The 23,496-nt window shown below is 40.5% G+C and overlaps 1 protein-coding gene across 11 annotated transcripts in view; it reads left to right on the top strand.

Annotated features, from left to right (window-relative positions):
* LOC133411384 (receptor-type tyrosine-protein phosphatase mu-like) overlaps positions 1-23,496 on the top strand; it is a 187,102-nt gene that overhangs the window by 104,875 nt on the left and 58,731 nt on the right. For all 11 annotated transcript variants that reach the window (XM_061693715.1, XM_061693712.1, XM_061693714.1 and 8 more), the window contains exons 12-14: positions 12,328-12,601; positions 16,252-16,288; positions 17,995-18,069. In XM_061693715.1, the coding sequence (XP_061549699.1) occupies positions 12,328-12,601; positions 16,252-16,288; positions 17,995-18,069 (386 nt within the window). The remainder of the gene's footprint in view (positions 1-12,327; positions 12,602-16,251; positions 16,289-17,994; positions 18,070-23,496) is intronic.

Below are 23,496 nucleotides of genomic sequence, written 5' to 3'. Positions count from 1 at the left end.
ATTTCCACAACCGTCTCCACTGAGTCGTTACAATTTCAGTGTTTAGCACGGCGTGCCTCCATGGCAAGAAGGATGGCTTTTTAATCTCTTCGCAGGTACCATCCGGGGGGAGCCGCTCCACCTGGCGTCCCGTCAGCGGGCCAATTACAAAGCTCAAATGATGACGAAGCGGGTGGTGAATCACAGCTTCCATTAATTAGCGCAGCAGGCTGCTGCTTTTGTTTACCACCAGCCCAAAAAGTCTTTGGAGATGATAACTTCTGCCATCTTAGACCTACTTTTTTCTCCCTTTATTTTTCATACTATCATAATCTTTGTCATGTGATGCTGAGCAAAGCATTTTCTTTGACCATAATATTGGGTATACCTGCACAGATTGAATCCGAGACTATCAAAGCTGATCATTTATGTAGTATTTTTATTTCTCAATTAATACCTTTCTTCTCAGTGTTAAAGTGAAAAACAAATGCATACTATGTATTTGGGTATTTTGATTACCATACATTCTCTATACTGTGAAATTAGTTGTTTGTTCTTTATTTTTATTAATATAAACTCATATGTACATTTTTACAGGCAATAATGCTAAAATGAAAATCAAATGCACATTTTTTGATATACTGTATTTGTTTTGTGTACTGTCATTTATATTTCCAAATACGGTGGTGCCTTGAGATATGAGTAATTCATTCTGTGAGCGCGTTCGTAACTCCAAACACTTCTATCTCAAATCATCATTGCCCATTGAAATGAATGGAAATGCCATTAATCCGTTCTTGCCTTCCCCCAAAAAAATCTAAATGAAAATGTTGTGATCTGTATTTTATGGAGGAAAAATAGCACTCCTTAATATTACATCTTATCAAAACACATTTAAAATATACAGTAATGACATCTTTAGAATTAAAAATACAAACATTTTGTCAAATGTTATCAATTGAATCCTACGCCTCCTGGTGTGCCCGCCTTGGCCATCTCGGGGCATATAAGACAGACAGAAAGACAGATGGATATATTGTTCGAGGAGTCTTAACTCCTCACAGATCATCAGTACAGTGCTAACATTAGGCGGTCTTCACAGAGGAATAAGGCTAAATGACTGTGTAGTGTTATATTGTCTGTCTACATGAGTTGTTGCACTGTTTGTGTTCAATCCATTGCTTAAAGGGTTATTGCACCACAACGTAGATGCTCTCTATCATTAGCATTAAGCTAGCAAATTTAAAGGCTAAGCTATGTGGTTGTTTTAAATGCACAAGCTGTAATTCTTTGTTTCATGTTTAGTTTGACAAACTTCAACTGGGAGTGGCAATAAAAAGGTTGAACCCTCTTTTTTGAAGAATTGTTTATTTGCCAAAGTGCTTCTTATTGTGAAGTGAGTTGATTTCACTGCCAGCATTGTATCTCAAGGCTGTGCTCGAAAGTCAAAGCAAAAGAAATCGTCTGAAAGACGGCTTCTATCTCGAAAAACTCAAAATTCAACTCCCTCGTATCTCAAGGCACCAATGTAATGCGAAAATAAAACACAAATGCAAACATTTTAATAATATTGATGCATTTATTGTTAAAAAAAAAACAATTGTAATACATTTGTTTAAATATCAAAAAACAATTTTATCAACATTTACGGCCCCTAGTTGTCACATTAATGAAAGCTGTGCTCGACGTTGATCCTGCTGTAGAGGGGAAACTCTATGAGCTGTGGCTCATTTACAAGAGACAGGCTCGCCGCCGCTAGATAGGCTGATTTCAACCAGGCTGGAAAAGTGAAGTCATTCTAGCTTCTTGGGGTATTTTGACAAAAACATGTTGCAGATGTTTGAAATTGCCCGTGATTAATCGTTTTAAATTGCGTGTGTGCGTGCGTGCGAGGGAATGTCATTTTTAATGAATCCCACATTCACAAATGACCAAAAACAGGAAATCACATCATTGACACAGAAGACCTTGCATGTCGTTGGGAAAAGGACTTTAATTCACATGACGTTTAATTAATTTTTGAAATGGTACACTTTAGGAAATCACTTTTAAAGCCCTTTTAGGGAAAGAAGAGTGAGAGGGATTTGGTCACTTTTTTTTATAACAGCAGAGCAGCAGCAGCATATTTGATTTGATCATGCGACACGCTGATTGGGTTTGGAAGCTGATGGCGCCTACAGGCGTTTCGAGTTGTTTTGCAGGAAGTCCGCTGGAAGATGACACGATAACCCTATGACGACTGTCCGTTAAGCATCCGCCACTCCGTCCGAATTAAAATCGTAAAAGAGATTATCCGAGGAGAAGCTAATTGCTATCATATAAAAAATATATACTGCTCAGATTGGGCCGCTAATCCCTGGGAACATTTTTCACCAGAGGCGACACTGTTCCTTTGAGAGGATTAAGACGAATGTCTATCAATAATGTCACTAGAACGTTTGCCCCCTTCGTTGGCGGCCAGAATCCACCCACCTTGCGTCAAAATAAATGTTTACAAGCTTGTGTGGGAATAAATGATTCGAGATGCCCCAGTTTATCTTTGCTGCCACTAAATCAGACCTTTTGCCGGCGTCACCTTTGCCTCCAGTTAGCAGAGATGTTTAAAATACAAGCCTTTTTTTTTTTTTCCCTTGCGAAGTGTGGTTTTGCAAATGAGATGCTTGCTTGATCCCTGTAGCGTCAGATTATCTGCACAGGAGCATGGCAAGTGATTTGGCACAGTGCTAAAATAAGCAAGTGCTGTTAGGGTGGGAACCTTTTTTTTAAAGGTTTTTATGTATTTTCTCACCAGATTTTTTTGACTGAGGCTTTTCTCCTCAAACACATTTTTATGTTAATGTTTTTAAGATATTTTATACTTATCTCTCTGTCTTAAATATTTTTTTCCCAAGAGATTTATTTTGTATTACAATATTAAAGAAACGTGTGTGTGTGTATATGTGTATGTATATGTGTGTGTGTGTGTGTGTGTGTATATATATATATATATATATATATATATATATATATATATATATATATGTATGTATGTGTGTGTGTATATATATATATGTATATATATATGTACATGTATATGTGTGTATATGTATATATATATATATATATATATGTATATGTGTGTGTGTGTATATGTGTGTATATATATATATATATATATATATATATATATATATATATATATATGTGTGTGAGTATATGTGTGTATATATATGTATATATGTATATGTGTGTGTATATATATATATGTATGTATGTGTATATATATATATATATGTGTGTGTATATATGTATATTTCCTAACATATTTCTCCATTTTAATATGTAGAATTATATATAAAATATATTTATTGTTTTCCTTGAGCAGAGTTTTTTTATTTTAATATACGTTTTAAATATATTTTATCATGCTAAGCATGTTTTTATTTGCAAATGCCCACCTATGTGTGCTTCCCCCTGCCTGGAGCATCAGAATACCCTGTACTTGAGCGTGCCAAGTGATTTGACACACCACGAAAATATGCAATAACTTTTTTGCTTCAAGCAGGCATGTGCTAATAGCTGCAACTAAACGTGACACAAAGATCGTCGTCTTCCCGCACCTTATGTTATGGCATGAGCTGCACAGATGTCTGGTCCGGAGTCGTAAGGTTAACGGCCGCCTTAACTCATCCCCCGTTAGCATTAGCGTGAGTCAAGACGGTGATGGAGAGGCCTCCGCCCCTGTTATAAACCCACATGAAAAATAAATCTGACTCCCGTGGCCTCTGTCCACTTGAGGGCGAGTCAATCCGGCATAATTGGTCTGCGGAGGAGAAATCTATGATGTCGGGTGGGCAGAGGGGGTGAGGAGCTAATTGGTGTCGGCGCAGGTTGCGGTGGGACCACACGGCCCGCTCCCAAACCACTTTTAACAACTGGGATCAAATAAATCTATTCATACACACATTGTTTTTAAGATGGCGCCTTAACCTCTTAACTATTGTTAGGTCCTTTTAGCCACTCAAAGCGTGAAATCACTAAAACGGACAACATCAATGGTGAATTGAGCAAATATGAATTAATGAGGGGGGGGGGGGAATCTAAATTCTGCAAGCAGTTATATCAATAATCATCAAAATGATCAAACTTTGATGCCATGCTCCGCTCAGATTAGAGGTCATGGGGCAATAACAAAAAAATGTAGTGTCGTCCATCTGTGTAGGACACCTGCTTCCAATTGATAAACTCTTCTAAATTCGGGTAATGTGGGTCCCCCTTCCCATGGGCTCACCACCTGTGGGCGGGGCCATAGGGGTCGGGTGCAGTGCGCGCTGGGCGGTGGCCAAAGGCGGGGACCTTGGCGATCCGATCCCCGGCTACAGAAGCTGGCTCTACCTACGTGGAATGTCACCTCTCTGGCAAGGAAGGAGCCCGAGCTGGTGTGTGAGGTCGAAAAGTTCCGACTAGATATAGTCGGACTCGCCTCCACACACAGCTTGGCTCTGGTACCAGTCCTTTTGAGAGGGTTTGGTCTCTCTTCCACTCTGGAGTTACCCACGGTGAGAGGTTCCGAGCAGGTGTGGGTATACTTATTGCTCCCCGGCTCGACGCCTGTACGTTGGGCTTCACCCCGGTGGACGAGAGGGTAGCCTCCCTCCGCCTTCGGGTGGGGGGGACTGGTCCTGACTGTTGTTTGTGCCTATGTACCAAACAGCAGTTCAGAGTACCCACCCTTTTTGGAGTCCTTGGAGGGGGTGCTGGAGAGCGCTCCCGCCGGGGACTCCATCATTCTGCTGGGAGACTTCAATGCTCACGTGGGCAATGACAGTGAGACCTGGAAGAGTGTGATTGGGAGGAACGCCCCCCAAATCAGAACCCGAGCGGTGTTCTGTTATTGGACTTCTGTGCTCATCACGAATTGTCCATAACAAACACCATGTTCAAACATAAGGATGTCCACACGTGCACTTGGCACCAGGACACCCTAGGTCGCAGTTCAACTTTGGGGTCGTGACATCGGACTTGCGGCCGCATGTCTTGGACACAAAACAATCAAAGTTTGATGCCATGCTCCAACAACATTCAAAGGCATAGGCAAAAAAAAAATAGCTTCACAATTTAGCATATGTCTAGTATACAAGCTTCCGATTGGCGGTCCTTTGGGCAAATACCCTGGTAGCTGATGGGTACCGGCTAGCCAAGCGAAACACCGCTTTGGTGGTGGCTGAGGCAAAAACTCTGGCGTCGGAGAGGCCATGGAGAACGATTTCCGAGTGCTTTTGAGGAAATTTCGGTCCACCATCCAGTGTCTCAGGATGAGGAAGCAGTGCACCATCAACACTGTATATAGTGAAGACGGCGCAACTTGTGACGTTGTGAGTCTGTGGGCTGAATACTTAAAAGACCTCCTTAATTCCACCGACACGCCTTCCCATGAGGAAGCAGAGTTTGGGGATTCTGAGATGGGTTCTCCTATCTCTGGGTTTGAGGTGGGAAACGTGGGAACGCCTCGGGATCCCCCCCGTAGAGCTGGACGAAGTGACTGGGGAGAGGGAAGTCTGGGCTTCCCTACTAAAGCTGCTGCCTCTGTGAATCAACCTCAGATAAGTGGAGGAAGATGGATGGATGGGTTAGGGTAGGTTACGCTCAACATACTCAAAAACTCACCAATTTCTGCAAGTCAAACATTTTGCTTTGATGCATCCATTTTGGCACATTCTTTGAACTAATTTCCCAATTGGAAAGAGATATACTACACAGATGGGCGATGCTAAATTACAAAGCTTTTTTGCCTATGCCTGCTAATGTGGGTGGGGCAAGGTGTCAAAATTGGATCATCAGCTCAAGGGTTTGGCATGAAAACGTGATTACCATAATTTCTTGAGTATAATGCGCATTTCCCCCCACCCCAAAAATGTAAAAAATAAATGGTTCGCATTATACATAGGTATAGGGGAAAATGAAAAAAACTTTCCCATGTTATAAATGTATGCCGCCATCTAGAGGTTATGAAAAAGCGGTACACTTTCATTTCAATATGACACCGCCACCTAGACGTTATAAGAGGTGTACACTTTCATTCTAACACGCCAGCGCCATCTCGAGGCTATGAAAAAGGTGTAGCCTACACTTTCATTCCAATATGACAGGGGTACGTATGACTGCATATGTACAATTGTGCTCCGAGGTTTACATACCCTGGCAAAATTTGTGGAATATTGTTTTTTTTTTAAATACGACTGATGACTGAACAACAACCATCATTAATTTCTTTATGGTTATGTTTTGTTTGATAATGCTTTTCTGAAATGCTTGATGGTTTAATTTGAATCCTATTAAAATAAAACTAAATGTGTTTCGCCTGGCTCTTCATGTTTTCTTTAAAGAATTGTACCCATCTCACAAATTCTGCCTGGGTAATCAAACATATGAGCACAACTGTGTGTTTTCTCATTTACTAAATCAAAGTAGGGCTGTGAATTTCAAAATAAGAGCGAGTAAATAAAAATTATTACGTGTTCAAATAAATTGCTTAACGTAAGCATTCTTTAAAAAAAAACTCACAAACTACAGATAATACTTCGTTTTGATCATATTGGTAGAAGCCAAAATCATGCATTGTAAAAATGCATTATACAGAAGGGTTTTCTAGAATTTTGAGGTCTACTTTGGGGGTGCGTATTATACACGGGTGTGCATTATAAACGAGAAATTAGTTTTTAGTAACCCTAACCCTTTTTTTTAATTCAGCCCCTGAAGATAACTTTGCAACATAAAAATGGGTGAACACGTCTAACATAATGAAAAAGTCTCAAGGGCTTGAAAATAGACTTTGCACCAATCTGATCGACTTGATTGGAATCTGCCGATACTTAGCATTTTTGCTGATCGGCTTTCATGTCGTAATTCGCAGATCCGATCACTGATGTCATCGATAATGTAAATAGACACACTGCTCCATCTTGTGATCGGTTATCGTTTTTTTTTAAACTTGCTGATCAGTGATCGGCTCCAAAAATCCTGATTGTGTATCGGCTAGAAAATAAACAGGAAGTCGACCATTTTGCTTTGGAATAGTCATTCTGGTGAATTCCAGGATCCTCCTACTGGGGAATTCGCCACAATGAGCCCTGAACGCTAAATTGCAAAACTTGTTCTGCCCACGTTGGATGGCATCGAAGTTGGATCATTTATATAATTTGCCATTGCAACAGGGGTCTTTAATGTTGTTTGTTTTCATGTATTTCGACATCCATGTGTTTGTGTCCTACACCTTGGGCCTGTCCAAGTGAGTCATCCTCGCAACTGTGAGCTGGTGACAAAGCCTCACATGAATCTGACAGCAGAGATTATTATTCAAAAATAAGAACAGAAGAATTGCATACCACCCCATCCCAAATCATCTCGTGAAGTCGTCGTTGCTTCTCCTTGTAAACAAACTGCTGAAAAATATTTATTGTTGTAGTCTGTGAGCCATCCGAATAGAACGTTTGCGTATGCGGCTGCTGCAGACGAGAAGCAGCAGGTTGAGATTTGCACATGACACGAGTTCTTAACCCCGAGAGCCTCCTCGCCTTTGGCACTCGCTACTTTGCCGCGGGAAAGGAAAAGCAGCCGTCCCTATGCTGTATCATTAAATCATGCATGGAGCAGCCGCATCATCGTATCACATGGAGAGATACACCTGCGGAGTCTCCTTTTTATTATTTGTTTTAATAATAAGCTATAAGCTGCTGATTGGCAGAACAGAAAGTACAGATTTAGTCAATCTCTCTCAGCTCTTTTGTAAGGAGAAGTTGCTGTATGTAGTATCCATGTTACATAGTGATTCAAGGAAAAGTATTAGCTTTACAGTGTGAATAATTTGCAATGTAGGATTTCATAAATTGTTTTAATTTTCAAATTTTTCATATTAAAATATTTCTCCCTAATTAACAGTTTTGTTTTTTTTGCCTTTACAGATTGTTTAAAAAAATATGTATTCTACGAACATTATACATTTCACCCTAACAAATATATTTATCTTTTTAGTTTTCTTTTTAAATTGTTTTTAATTCCCCATAAACAGATGTATTTTTATTTTAACATTTCAACACATCATTTATACGTGTGTGTGTATGTATACGTGTGTGTATATATATATATGCATGTATATATATATGTATATATATATATATATATATATATATATATATATATGTATGTATATATATGTATATGTATGTATATGTATATATATGTATATGTATGTATATATATATATATATGTATATGAATATGTATGTATATATATATGCACACCAATAACATAATATTTAGTAAAATATTTCTAATATAAATATTGTATTATTTTTATTTAAAACAATATATGTATTTTACCTCAACATATTCTTTATCGGAATATTTTTTCAAAATAGCTTTTATTTCTCCCCCCCCCCCCCCCCCCCCCCAACATATTTATTTTGTATATGAAAATGTGTTAAATACACAAACTTCCACATAACACATTTTTAAAATTGTAATATTGCATAGAGGATCACAACAGTTGGAAAGCAAAATGAATGACCAATATGTTCCCTGTTTTGCGTTATTGGTTCATTCTTACCATTAAAGAACAGAATATGTCCATCGCTCTTCCCATTTCCTCCCCCCTTACGCTCTGTTGTGTCGAGCTAGATTGTCACTTTGGCCCCTTCTGTGTGTCTGACAGAGACCGCTTTGTCCACCGAGTTGGCCAATTGGGCCTGGAGCGGAGACTCTCTTAGACCGATTTAGCATGCGAGTTGCATCCCACTGTGAGATCGGCAAGCTGCTGATTGTCATAGAGTCCACTCGCAGCTGCCTTGATGTTTACATCGTTGGTCGTCCTACGAACCCGTTGCTACAGAGAAGATGGGGGAAATGTGTTTTTGTAAAAAAATAATTTTGTAATGTGAAGAGACTGCTCCACATATGTAATGTATGAAATGCTGCTTGCACGAGGCTTACGGCGAAGCTAAACTCAACCACGAACTCTCTAAATACAAGCAGCACATCAACTGTCCTACCAGGGAAAATAACATTTTAGACCACTGCTTTACTATCGTGCTATCCCCTGTGCAGCTCTGGGCTCGTCTGATCACTGCTTAATTCACTTAATACCAACATACAGGAAAGAACTTAAATGTGTGAAGCCTACGGTGAAAACGGTGAAAAGGTGGACCAACGAAGCAAAGATAGAACTTCAAAGCTTTCTAGACTGTACAGACTGGAGTGTCTTTGAAAATTCAGCTGGCAGCCTGGATGAATATACGGACAGTGTCACATCCTATATCAGTTTCAGTCAAGAGGTGTGTGTACCAACAAAGTCATTTCGCACATTCAATAACAACAAACCGTGGTTCACTGCCAATGCAATTAGAGCAGTTTGACTGACTAATATAGCAATAGTCTGGTGCAATGACCATTGTGCAAAGGGCGCCGAGACTTCAAGGAATGTATGCAGTTTAAAGTGACGAGTAGTGTGATAATCTGGGACAATGTCTATTGTGCAAATGTTGCAGATACTCCTCAGTCGGTGTGCAAGTGGTGCAGATGAAATGCAAATAAAGATGATTCTGATTCTGAAATGTGCATCTCCTTCATTGATTGCGAAATGCAGGTGTGTTATAGTTATCAGTCCAAACATTCCAAAATATTCTCATTTTATTCCATTGGCATTTCATCTTGTCTCAGAATTCCAACTGAACAAAAATGCTGATTGCTTTTAAAAAAAATTAACAAAATTAATCACGATGACCAGCTGCAGCTGAAATACAGTATTATTGTATTGTACTATTGTGTTTCTCAGACCAAACTGAAAAACTTAAATGTATTTTGTTTGGCATTTGGCAAAAACATCTCCACATTCTGATGCATTTAGTTTTTTATATACCAAAAAAAATTGTTTTATATACATTTCTACAGTTACTTCAGAACCTTTATTGATTAAAAAACAGACATGTTATTGTTTTCTCAGTCAGAACATTCTGAAATATTGTCAAATTTATTCAATTGACATTTTAGCAAAAAAAACATCTCTCAGTATTCTGTTGCAATTTGCATTTTATAGGGTGCAACATTGTGCTCTGTGGTTTCGCTTCCTGACCTTGCCTTTCTACTCTGGTTCTTATATTAGCAAAAAAACAAAGATGGTGACCGACTCATATCATTGCGCAATGATATGGTATTACATTTTAGTTAGTACTGTAGCGTCTTCAATGACCACGGGATACGCTAGTCCATTTATCTTGGGGTTTATTATGAAGCACCAAATCACAGCTCCTGTGGGCCTGAGCCAACGCGGCAGTTAGCTTGCGCCCTCTGCCAGTGTCTTTCTCTTTCTCTCTTTTTCTCTCAATCTCTCTCTCCCTCCCTTCCTCCCTCTCTGAGTAGGGGGGTCAGACTTTCAGAATTTCGGAACGCACGCTCGGTGAGCATTGAAAAAGTACCCTATTATATACAGTATAAACGTATAACATTAGACATTACATATTATATTGGAATGAGTATACCTTTTTCACAACCCTAGGTACTGGTATATGTAAAGTACAGTAATTGGCATTTTATACTTTGCGAAGGCATCTCTCAGCATTCTGACACATTTTGATTGATATAACATGAACAAACTATCATTGTTTTTCAAAAAGTGTATTAACATTGATCAAATTAAATCTAAGATCAAATTTGCAGCTCCTTCTGAAACTTTATCTCAAAATATGGTGGCCCTATTGTTGTTCTCAGTCTGAACGTTCTAAGATATTCTCAAATTTATTTGATGATCATATGTTCTATCTTCTATCATAGTTGGCAACTCTATAGTATGTAATATCAGGATCCTGATGCACCACTCAAGCATTCGTACCAATTTGTGCGGCTGAATGGCTTCTGCGACCTTGCATGTTTGAAGCAAACTTACGAAACACCTAGCTAATGTACACTAATGATCACGCACGCACGCACCGTAGATGATTAATTGTTCCCTGCGGTTGGGGCTTGGATGATGAAGTACGCCTTAGTGTGTACAGCACGCACTCTTTAACCTGACACTTTATCACGAGGGCCCTCGCTTGCACCGTCATCTGCAGGACTCACGGCGGTTCACCTGTTTATCAGCAGCTCAAAGAGGTGAGGAAATAGTTAATCCCGCCGGAAAAGAGGGTGATCCCTCTAATTGCAGTCACGGAGGGTCAAAAGGGTAAAGGCAGACTGCACAAGGGAGCTACTGAATGAGCCCTCGCACCCCATTTTCCATGGCGAATCCACAAAGTGATCGTGCAACTTTGACACCATTCTCCGCCCACATTAGAGAACGCTTCGCAATTAACCATCGCTCATCTGTCCAGAATACCCGCTTCCAATTGGGGCTCATTTGGGAGAGTTCCTTACTTAGGAGTTCATCAAAGTACGTCACAGCACTGGAATTCGCCCAAAATGGGTGACTTCCTGTTCAATTTCGGGCATTGGTCCTTGAGACTTTTTCGTGCATCCTGTTATCATAGACAGGTCCGCCCTATTTCGTGTCGATTGGTGAAACCAGTAATGATGTAAGCGGCAATGAACATTCCCTCGTTTTCATCCAAGAAATGATCATCCAGGTTTGATCCCATGCTTGTCCCACATTAGAGGGCGCAGGCAAAAAAGTGTTTCAACTTTGCGTCGCCCATCTGGCCTTAAAAACCTGCTTTCAATTATGGCTAAATTTGGCAAAGTCCCTTGTTATAGTCCATCAACATATATCACTGCCCTGATATTTGTCCAAAATCGCTGCTTCAAGCAAAATGGCCGACGACATGTTAATTTTCTGGCATGGATTCTTCAAACTTATTGTGATAGACATGGTCACCAAATGTTCCTGTTGTTTGGTGAAACTAGTTGCCGGGGCTGTAAGCTGTGATAAACGTGCCCTCGGACCCTGTTTTCATCTTCGAAATAATCATCCAACTTTGAGACTATGCTTAGCCGCCATAGATGGCATATGCAAAAAAGTTTTAAAAAATTAGCGTGGCCCATCTGTGAATGATTCCTGTTTTCAATTGAGGCCCTTTTGGGGGAATTCGCTTGGTGGCAATCGTCGAAGTACACCAGATCCCTGGAATTTGTCCAAAAGGACTGCTTCACACTAAAATGGCCAACTTCCTGTTCAGTTTCGGGCATGGGTCCATGAGACCGTTCCGTGCGTCCTATTATGATAGATTTGTCCACCAAATTCAGTGTTGATTTGAGAAACTGATGTGCGGGGCATTATATTTTTTCCCTAACTTAACATTGGGTCCTAGTGATTGGATTTTGGGGACTCCTAGAATCTCATCATATTGTGCATGTTTATCTCATGTGACATTGTTTTCACAGCGCCTACCAGGTGGTGGTGGAGGAGGAGCGTCCGAGACGGGCGCGGGGCACGGCCGAGATCCTGCGCTGCTACCCGGTGCCCATCCAATTCCAGAACGCTACCCAGCTCAACTCGCAGTACTACTTCGCCGCCCAGTTCTCCGCCGGTGGTATCCACGTGCCGCAACCTTTCACCGTGGGCGACAACAAGACCTACAGTGGATACTGGAATGCACCGCTGCTGCCCCAGAAGAGCTACAGCGTCTACTACCAAGCTGTCAGCACCGCAAACGGGGTGAGACATGGCAGTCCCTCAGTGGGACAAAAGTATTAGCACAAAGCAGACGCAGATCACCAGTAACCAGAATGCAGACACATAAAATCAATGACCAGGATGTTGAAAGGAAGACCAATAAAAGCACACATGTAGTATCAGTGACAAGTATGTTCAAAGTCAGACCCATAGCAACGATAACCAGTATGTTAAAAAGGATGGACACATGCAGTAGCAACAATAACCAGTACAGTGGTGCCTTAACTTATTGACCCGATTTGAAGTTTTTGTAAATACAAGCCATCGCTGGTCTGATTTTTATTTTAAATGTTTTTTATTTTGTTGTTTTTTGTTTTTCTCTCTTGTATTATTATAAGCAGTAGCGAAAATTGATTGATGGATGGATTATTATTTAACAAAAATGTATTAGGTTTTTTTATTTTTGTTTATTTTTTTTGCTTTGGCTTGCCAGCAAAAACTTTAGATACGGTGCTAGATTGGCAGCAAACTGTCTTCGCGACAAGCAACAACTCGGCAGATCGTGAACAATTACTGAAAAAAAGAGACTTCAAGCTGTTTATTGCCACTCCCAGTTGGAGTTTGTCAAACTAAACAAAAATAATTTGTGTATTTAAAACAGTTTAAATGTGTGCTACATTAATGCTCACATAATACAAAACGCCATCAGAATCAGAATCATCTTTATTTGCCAAGTATGTCCAAAAAACACACAAGGAATTTGTCTTCGGTAGTTGGAGCCGCTCTAGTACGACAACAGACAGTCAATTGACCGAGAACACTTTTGAGACATAAAGACATTGACAAAATCAGTCACTGAGCAAGAAAGGGTTAATAGTTATCTGGTAATGCCGGTACATTTAAAAAAAAAAAAAAAAAAAAAAAAATTTTTTTGACAATTGTGCAAAAGATGCAGAGTCTTCTAGCACTTAGAGCAGTTCGAATGACTAATATTGCAATAGTCCGGTGCAATGACCATTGTGCAAGGGGCGCCGAGATTTCAAGGAGTGTATGCAGTTTTAAGCGACGAGTAGCGCGATAATCTGGGACAGTGTTGATTGTGCAAATGTTGCAGATGCTCCTCAATCAGTGTGCAAATGGAGCAGATACTACTCTGGCATGAGTGGCCAGTATTGGTCATCAACAGATATGCAAATAGTGCAGCGTGGCGAGACTACTACAGTGAGTGCACGAGTAATATAATATAATTGGCCCCACGGAAATGTGACAACGAACTCAAGTCAAAATATTGCCAGCATGTTGTAATGGAATTGTAGGTTAGGTGTTTAAGAAGTTTATCGCAGGAGGGAAGAAGCTGTCTGCTAGTTCTAGTTTGCATAGACTGCTAACAAAGAGCATCATTATTGTTGTTATACCCCTTTAAGCAACCATTATTTGAGCATTAACGGTGAATGTAGACGGATTAAATAATATTCACAACATTATATTCTTTAACCTTTTTGTAAAACAGCTCATATTAATGCTGTTTACTGAGTCATTTATAAAACTCTTCTTTGTGTGTATCTCTACCTGTATGTCGGTAATATACTGCCCCCTGGTTTCAAGTCGTTGAAGGAATGAAACTCATACATACTGACTGCATCGTGCTCATCTTAGTAATACAGCGTCTGTGTTGCTGCTTTATTGCCAAATGCCAGGCTCGCATTTAAGGCATTGCGGTGGTTGTTAAGTGTCATGGGCATTGCAGCCGCAGCGGTGGGCCAGCCTACCGATCATACAGGTCCCCCCCCCCCCCAAATCTTCGAGTGGAAGCTACGTGACCCTCGCTCCCCTCCCTCCTCGCTAGCTGCTCGATAACAATTTGCAGAACGCGCCAGCCGCTAGAGCTGAATGAGAATGTGCTGCCGCCAGCCTCCTTGAGCAGCGGCGGCACGTCCGTTCCGGGAGGGCAGCGGTAATAACGTGAGGCCCTGGCTGAATTCAATTAGCCAGTTGGCACTCCGGAATAGAATACTTACACAAACGTTTCCTGCGTGAGTCAGTTAGTGTGGAAGTCAGGACATAAAATGGTATTAAAATTGTGTTTTTGGTCTCCCAGAAACAGCCATTTGTAAGTGCCCCTTAGAAAGTTAGAAAAAAATCAGCCCCACGGATCAACATGAAATTGGGTGGACATTGAATCTCTATAGCATCAGTGGAATCCAATCACCCACTTAAATCATAATGGTACCTCCCAACCGTTCATAATACCCCATAAACCAATAAGTAGACTTCTAATTAATAAACAGATGGACGAACAAACATACACAGTTGTGCCTTAGGATACGAGTTTGATTCGTTCCGTGACCATGTTCGTAATTCAAAGCACTCTCATCCCAAATCATCTTTCCCCATTGAAATAAATTTAAATACCATTAATCCGTTCCAGCCTCCCCCCAAAAAACCTAAACATTTTTGTAATATCTTTTTAATCAGGAACATAGCACACTTTATTGTACTTTATAAAAACATATAGTAATAACGGTTCTATCTGGGGAGGCACGGTGGATGACTGGTTAGAGCGTCTGCCTCACAGTTCTGAGAACCTGGGTTCAATGTATGCATGGGGTTTTCTCCGGGCACTCCGGTTTCCTCCCACATCCCAAAAACATGCATGGTTGGTTAATTGAAGACTCCAAATTGCCCATAGGTGTTAATGTGAGTGCGGATGGTTGTTTGTTTGTATGTTCCCTGCGATTGGCTGGCAACCAGTTCAGGGTGTACCCCGCCTCCTGCCCGAAGATAGCTGGGATAGGCTCCAGCCCTCCCGCAAACCTTGTGAGGATAAGCGGTTCAGAAAATGGATGGATGGATATTTATCATAACAGGGTGCATAAAAAAGTCTCAAGGACCTGTGCCTGAAATTGAACACAGCCATTTTGGTTTAATGCAGCCATTCTTGGTTAATTCTAGGGATTTGGCGATTTACAATTAGGGAATTTGTCCTGTGCTGTGATTGGAAACATGTATCCAAGACAAATAGGCAACGCAAAACTGCAAATCTTTTTTGACGATGTGATCAGAAATTGGTCCAGCAACTAAGAGGCCAAGCCAAACACTGGTGGGGATCCACTTGCTAGGATGTGGGCTGAACCTTTGATTATTTGCCATGAAGCACCAAATACAAGTAACTGCTTTAGTTATTTTTGTACAGACAGAATGCTTTGCTCTTGGATGTTAAAGTGGCCGGTGAGAGTCTCCCTCAGCATTGGCCAACCTTTCAGCAGTTAGGCCCGGCTCAGGGACACAAGATGCCTGTTCTTTGTGTCGCTCACAGCCTCCTTGTTATTGCCTGTCCTTTAATCTTTTCAGTACTCGAATGTTTGGCAAACCTCTGTCTCCCTTTCCGAGTGGGAAACTTTTGAGAGGCCAAAACAAGTTTAAAAAAAAAAAAAAAAAAATACATTCAGACACAAGGTCTGTCACAGGTTCTGATCGCACGTCACTGTCTGCAATCTCTCCACCGCCAAGTGTCTTCTCGTTCAAGTACGTTTCTTTGTTGCAGTCATTGAGTTGCATGCTGTTTTATTGCTACCATATCAGTGTAAAGTGGGCTACACACAATTATTATTGGTATTTGTGCACCCCCGCTTATACGGATATGGGTCATTATAATAACCTTCTTTGTCCTGCCTCTCCTATCTTTTGTGCAGGAAACCAAGATCGACTGTGTCCGAGTCGCCACCAAAGGTATGACCCCTTATAGGATCTGCTTTAGGTGTGTGCACTCACCTCTAACAAATTAACACATTAACAGAGACACTTGAATTGTAGGGGTTAAACGACTTCCGATTTTTTTGTAGTCGACTCTGAGGTGATGATAGTTGAGTTGGCTTCGCTTAATCGATGTCGTTGATATTTTTGACAGCCATCAATCCCTGTTCTTTTAATTTCTTTCTTTGCTATTGGACAGTAGTTCTGTCAAGTTTAAAGTTGTGGCAGGAAAATACAGGAAAATCCAATTTTTGGACATCATCTACCTTGGCCAACGCTTGTCTGGTAGAATTAAAAGCCAATAGGATTATTGTTTTCATAAAGGCCCAAAAACCTTGCAAATTTGAAGAAAATTGACTGAAATTTTGAGAAGAAAATAGGTTCAATGCCCTACTTGCCCTATACTACCTCAGCCAAGATTTGGCACATATCAGAAAAAGATACAATAGAATAGAATATGACTTTGTCACTGAAAAATGCAAATCAGTAGATTTTTAAACCTTTTAAATTCAAGCAAGATTATACATTTACGAGACTAAATTGTTCCATCATTTGAGCATCAGATTGTAATTTTGGATAGAAAATAAACATATGCATCTGATTTTAATTCCCTACTACTTCTGTCTTATCAGAATCAGAATCAGAATCAGAATTATCTTTATTTGCCAAGTATGTCCAAAACACCCCTTGAATTCTTTAAAGCGCTGGTGTCAAACTGGTGGCCAGGGGGCCAGTTCCGGCCCACCACATCATTTTATCTGGCCCGCGAAAGCAAATCAAAATTGCTCATTGTGATCTGGTGCAATAACATTGAGATATTTACACGCATTTTTTTTTTTTTTGTGACCAATCCCCCTTTGAAAAGAAATGTAATAGTTGATAAACATCTTTTTATGTAGGCTTCTGAATTCAAAACTGGTTATTCATGTGTTGCGTATAGTGTATGTAATTATATGATGTAATCTTTCATTTATATGGGTTCACAGCCGTAACGGCCCTCCGAGGAAAGTCATAACTACGATGTGGCCCGTGACAACAATGAGTTTGACACCCCTGCTTTAAAGCTTCAAGAAATGCTGACAAAGAAATAGGTTATGAGTTAAGATACCCCAACCTACCTTTGTCAGCTATTATTCAAAATCAGTAGGATCCTTGCGTCGATTTAGTAAGCTATTTGAAAGCAACATTTGAGCCATGGCCAATTTGTGTTGGATATAGTTAAAAATGAAAAGAATTGTCTCTGGTACTGTACATCCACGGTGAAGCAAGAACGTTGTTGTAAAGTAGCACAAGTAAATTTTCCACTTCCAAATTTATTTTCATGAAGTATCCTTGCATTACGTTGACAAAAATTTGGGACTCACCTCTTGAAAGGGGAAAGGTTATTTCCTTTCCCAGGATGCTTGGAAGAGTTTCATGTGGAAGAACAATATCCAACACCTTTGGGGGATGAACTGCAATGTGTGCATGAATGGGGAATTACATGTTGACTTTCTGTAGGTTATATGACCTTTGGTCCAAATACTTTTGTCCATTTAATATTGGCAGTCAGCAGCGTTATTTTAGTTAGTGTGGCTTCTCTCTTTTGTGTGTGTGTGTGTGTGTGTATGCGTGTGTGTGTGTCCTCTCTCTCCTTACCTGCTGCATGGCGTTGTGGATCTACTCACCTTTGTCACGCTCAGCCGCCATCCTTGTGACTCAGCTCACAACACCGTACATCCGCATTGCCCCGGCGGCAGGTGACCACCAGCTGACAGGTCAGAACCACCACGGCCATCGCTGCAACCTTCGCTCTCTTTCTCTCTCACTTTCTCTCTCCTTGTCTCTCTCTGTCTCTCTCTCTCTCTCTCTCGCTCTAACCATTAGAGTCGGGCATGTTGGTGGAGGCGGTAATTTTGGGGCGAAATTCAGCCCCTGAAACCAGTTCCACATGAAATCTAGTACAATCCCAATTCCAATGAAGTTGGGACGTTGTGTTAAATATACATAAAAACAGAATACAATGGTTTGCAAATCATGTTCAACCTATATTTAATTGAATACACTACAAAGACAAGATATTTAATTTTCAAACTAATAAACTTTGTTTTTAGCAAATAGTCATGAACTTAGAATTTTATGGCTGCAACACGTTCCAAAAAAGCTGGGACAGATGGCAAAAAAGACTGAGAAAGTTGAGGAATGCTCATCAAACACCTGTTTGGAACATCCCACAAGTGAACAGGCTAATTGGGAACAGGTGGGTGCCATGATTGGGCATAAAAGGAGCTTCCCTGAATTGCTCAGTCATTCACAAGCAAAGAAGGGTGGCGGTTAACCTCTTTGTGAACAAGTGCGTGAGATAATAGTTGAACATTTTAAGGACAATGTTCCTCAATGTACAATTGCAAGGAATTTAGGGATTTCATAATCTACGGTCCATAATATCATCAAAAGGTTCAGAGAATCTGGAGAAATCACTGCATGTAAGCAGCGAGGCCGAAAACCAACATTGAATGCCCGTGACCTTCGAGCCCTCAGGCGGCATCAAAAACCGACATCAATGTGGAAAGGATATCACCACGTGGGCTCAAGAACACTTAAGAAAACCAATGTCAGTAAATACAGTTCGGCGCTACATCCTTGAGTGCAACTTGAAACTCTACTATGCAAAGCAAAACCCATTTATCAACAACACCCAGAAACGTCGCCGGCTTCTCTGGGCCACAGCTCATCTAAGACGGACTGATGCAAAGTGGAAAAGTGTTCTGTGGTCCGACGAGTCCACATTTCAAATTATTTTGGGAAATTGTGGCTGTCGTGTCCTCCGGGCCAAAGAAGAAAAAAACAACCATCCGGACTGTTATGGACGCAAAGTTCAAAAGCCAGCATCTGTGATGGTATGGGGCTGTGTTAGTGCCAATGGCTTGGGTAACTTACACATCTGTGAAGGCAGCATTAATGCTGAAAGGTACATACAGGTATTGGAGAAACATTTGCTGCCATCCAAGCAACGTCTTTTTCATGGAAGCCCCTGCTTATTTGAGCAAGACAATGCCAAACCACATTCTGCACGTGTTACAACAGCGTGGCTTCATAGTAAAAGAGTGCAGGTACTAGACTGGCCTGCCTGCAGTCCAGACCTGTCTCCCATTGAAAATGTGTGGCGCATTATGAAGCGTAAAATACGACAACGGAGACCCCGGACTGTTGAACAGCTGAAGCTGTACATCAAGCAAGAATGGGAAAGAATTCCACCGACAAAGCTTCAACAATTAGTGTCCTCAGTTACCAAACGTTTATTGAATGTTGTTAAGAGAAAAGGTTATGTAACACAGTGGTAAACATGACACTGTCCCATCTTATTTGGAACGTGTTGCAGCCATAAAATTCTAAGTTAATGATTAATTGTTCAAAGCAATAGTTTATCTGTTTGAACATTAAATATCTTGTCTTTGTAGTGTATTCAATTAAATATCGATCGAACATGATTTGCAAATCATTGTATTCTTTTTTTATTTATGTTTAACACAATGTCCCAACTTCATTGGAATTGGGGTTGCAGATATGTCTATCATGACAGAATGCACCAGTGGCCGAGTTTCAGTCTAGGGTGGCCGTGATCACCCCAGGCCACCACCTGGCTCTGCCCCTTGTGGACATGTAATAATAATAATAATTAATTTCATTTATATGTGCCTTTCAGTGCACTCAAGGTCACCATACAAACAGTTACAAGAAATGAAGCAATACAAAAAATATAACAGAACATAAAACGTCACTTAAAATGGCAAATAATATGGGAAATGTTAAATTGAATAGGCAGTCCAAAATAGGTATCTTGAGTTTGGATTTGAAGGGTGTTAAATGAGCCAGTCTTTCGGAGGTCCAGTGGTAGTGACTTCCAAAGACGGGGGGGCAGAGTGACTGAAGGCTGTGTCCCCTATGGTGGACAGATGGGAAGAAGGGCGGTGAGGTGGATGGAGGACGAAAACCTGAGAGATGGGGAGATGGCAAAGTGAAGGTCAGCGAGATAGAACGGGGCGAGGGCCTTGAAGGTGCGCATCAGTATTTTATATTGGATGCGGTATTGGACAGGGAGCTCGTGGAGTTGTTAAGGGGGTCTTTGTGATAATACGGAAACCAAACAGGAGAGCGTTGCAATAATCCAGGCGAGAAGGGACAAGGCTATGAACAAGGACAGCAGCAGTGTGGAGGGGTGAGGGATAGACGGAGGCGTATGATGTTTCGTAAGTGAAAGTATGCAGACGTATTTTAACAGGATAAGCAAAAAAAAAAAAAAATCAGCCATTTCTCTTTTTGAAGTAAACCTTTTGACGAATTCCAAGGCTCTGACATGCTTGGGCATTCTCCCACTACCGAATTCCTCCAAATGAGCCCCAAACAGAAAAAGGCATCCTCGACCAGTGATTCCCAACCACTGTGCTGAGGCACATTACTGTATCCAATTTGACATCCATCCATCCATTTTCTTTACCACTTATCCTCACTAGCATAATTAGTCAAAAAAATTTTGAAGCTACAAATAATGTATAGTTGGTCATCCATCTATGCCAGCGACATATAGTGAAATGCAGAATAGTTGGCCTCTTCCACTCGATGGCACAAAGTTCATTTAACCTGTGTCCACCTGTTGCCATTCATACGACACAATAATGGCTTTGTGTTCAACTAAACAGGCTCCGATTCCACACTGAGTACAATCTGTGAAAAATGATGATCTCATCTCAATTTATTTACAAATTTACTTAGTGTGAAATATGGGCCTTTTTAGTTAAACACAAACCTATTCTGTTGTATAAATGACAACAAACAGGTGGATACACAGGTTACCTACTGTACGTCGCTGGCATAGATAGATGACCAAAGATACATTATTTGTAGTAATAAGTAAAACATATTGGAGGAATAGACTGAAATTGGATAATTTCCCACGGCACACCTGATATTTGTCATTTCGAACTTTCTACAAAATGCTAAAATGTGAACATTTTGGAGATTTTCATGCATAAGTGGTGTGCCGCAATGTGCTGTGGCTAAACAGTCAACACGCTGCTATGGTGGGGTCCGCAAACGACATTAAACCTTTAACAGCTTAGATAAATGTCGGCAACGCTGTATTGTCCTCTCGGAGACTCCCAACCTTTAGCTGCATCCTGCGCGAAGCTCTAAGTGAGATAAGTGCACCCTCGCTTAATCACGTTTGCGGCCAGAACGCTCCAGGCTCACTGTACAAAAGATGCGGTGGGGAAAAGATAAAACCCGAGAAGATACATTTTTTAAATGCCCGAAATAACCAAAACACTACGCATCTGCTGAAACGGAGATATAGCCAAGGCGTAATAGTGAGGAATAGAGTTTTAACGCGATAAGAAGCAAGTGTCCTGCACATAAACATCAGCGTTACTAAATTTAGAATGGCGAATTACCACGTCAGCCAAATGTGATACTATGTTGTCTCCCGATCAAAAACAAAAAAGGTGCATATCCATCCCACTGACATATTGTTCTCGCTCCGGTGGGCCGCTATTAACAGGTTATTTTTTTATCCCTCCATTCCATTGGCCGGACTGACATGGTAGCAATCAGCTGCGAACTGATGGAGCTGATGCCACATATCACCGTTTTTATTTTCTCCCTTCACCACGAACGTGTGACAAATCCGCACTTTGAGCTCGTCAGGAAAGAGGAAGAGGCTCGTCTGTATTCCCGTCTCGACGCCCAGGGGGATTGAGATTCTCCGAGCGATTCGCACAGCTAGCAAGAAGCCAGCGGAATTTTAACAAGATCTGCTTTTTATTTATTACCTCCACCAAGGAGGATCTGTTCCCATTGCTTTGTCTATCATGAGTAGACCCTCCAAAAAGTCTCAAAACCCATGCCAGAAAAGAGAGAGTCTGCCATTTTGGTTCGAAGTGGCCATTTAAGGCTCATTTTGGCCATTTCCAGGGGGCCTTCAAGGACATACTCATCCTAGAGATGAATATTGTCCAGTTGCTACCAAATTTGAACCACTAATTTTCAAAGCCTCTTTGACCACGGCTATGCCTTCTAACGGGGTTAGAGCATAGCGGCCAAGTTTGTTAATCATTTCGACCATTGCTGTTTTGCAGCTTTAATTAATATCGTTATGTGTAAATAAATTTTAAAAAATCATTCATCAAAATTGAAGCAGATAAATGTTTTATGCTCTTTCCAGATAATTATATTAACACAGAAAATGTGGAAACATATTCCAAATAAAACCAAAATATCACTCCGACAGAACTGTGCTCGGCCTTTTATTAAGTAAATAAGCGTAATATAAAAATTATTGGCGATTAGCTGGCAACCAGTTCAGGGTGTGCCCCGCCTCTCGCCCAAAGATAGCTGGGATAGGCTCCAGCACGCCTGTGACCCTTGTGAGGATAAGCCATACAGGAAATGGATGGATGAATGGATGGATGGATGGATAAAAAATATTATTAGAAACCCCATTTGGGTTCACATGAGGTACAGTAAGGGAACAAAATGCAAAACAAGTGTAAACAGAAACACATTTACAGTAATTTCTCGTGTATAATGCAAATTTTTTTCCCCCAAAAAATTGTCAAAATTCAATACTGCGCATTATACAGAGGTATAGGGACAAATGGAAAAAACTTTCACATTTTAGAAATGTATGCCGCGATCTTGTGGTTATTAAAAAGCTGTACACTTTCTTTCCAAAATGCCACCGCCACCTAGTGGTTATAAAAAAGGTGCAGGCTACACTTTCATTCAATATGACAGGGGTTCGTATGACTGCATATATGTACAGTTGTGGTCATAAGTTTACATACCCTGACAGAATTTGTGAAAGTTTTTTTTTTTTAAATATGACTGATGACTGAACAACAACCATCATTAATTTCTTTATGGTTATGATTTGTTGAATGATAATGCTTTTCTGAAATGACCGATTAATTTGAATTCCATTAAAATATAATTAAATGTCCATTAAATCGCCTGGTCCTTCATGTTTTCTTTCAAAAATTGTACCCATCTTATAAATTCTGCCAGGGTAATCAAACATATGAGCACAACTGTGTGTTTTCTAATTTACTAAATAAAAGAGGGCTGTGAATTTCTAAATAAGAGCAAGTAAATAATAAAAAAAGGATTACGTGTTCAAATAACGTGCTTAACTTCAGAATAATTCTACA

Source organism: Phycodurus eques, chromosome 13 (assembly GCF_024500275.1).
Source record: "Phycodurus eques isolate BA_2022a chromosome 13, UOR_Pequ_1.1, whole genome shotgun sequence".
Lineage (NCBI taxonomy): Eukaryota > Metazoa > Chordata > Actinopteri > Syngnathiformes > Syngnathidae > Phycodurus > Phycodurus eques.
Note: the sequence above shows the minus strand (reverse complement) of the source record. Positions and strands in the feature narration are given on the sequence as shown.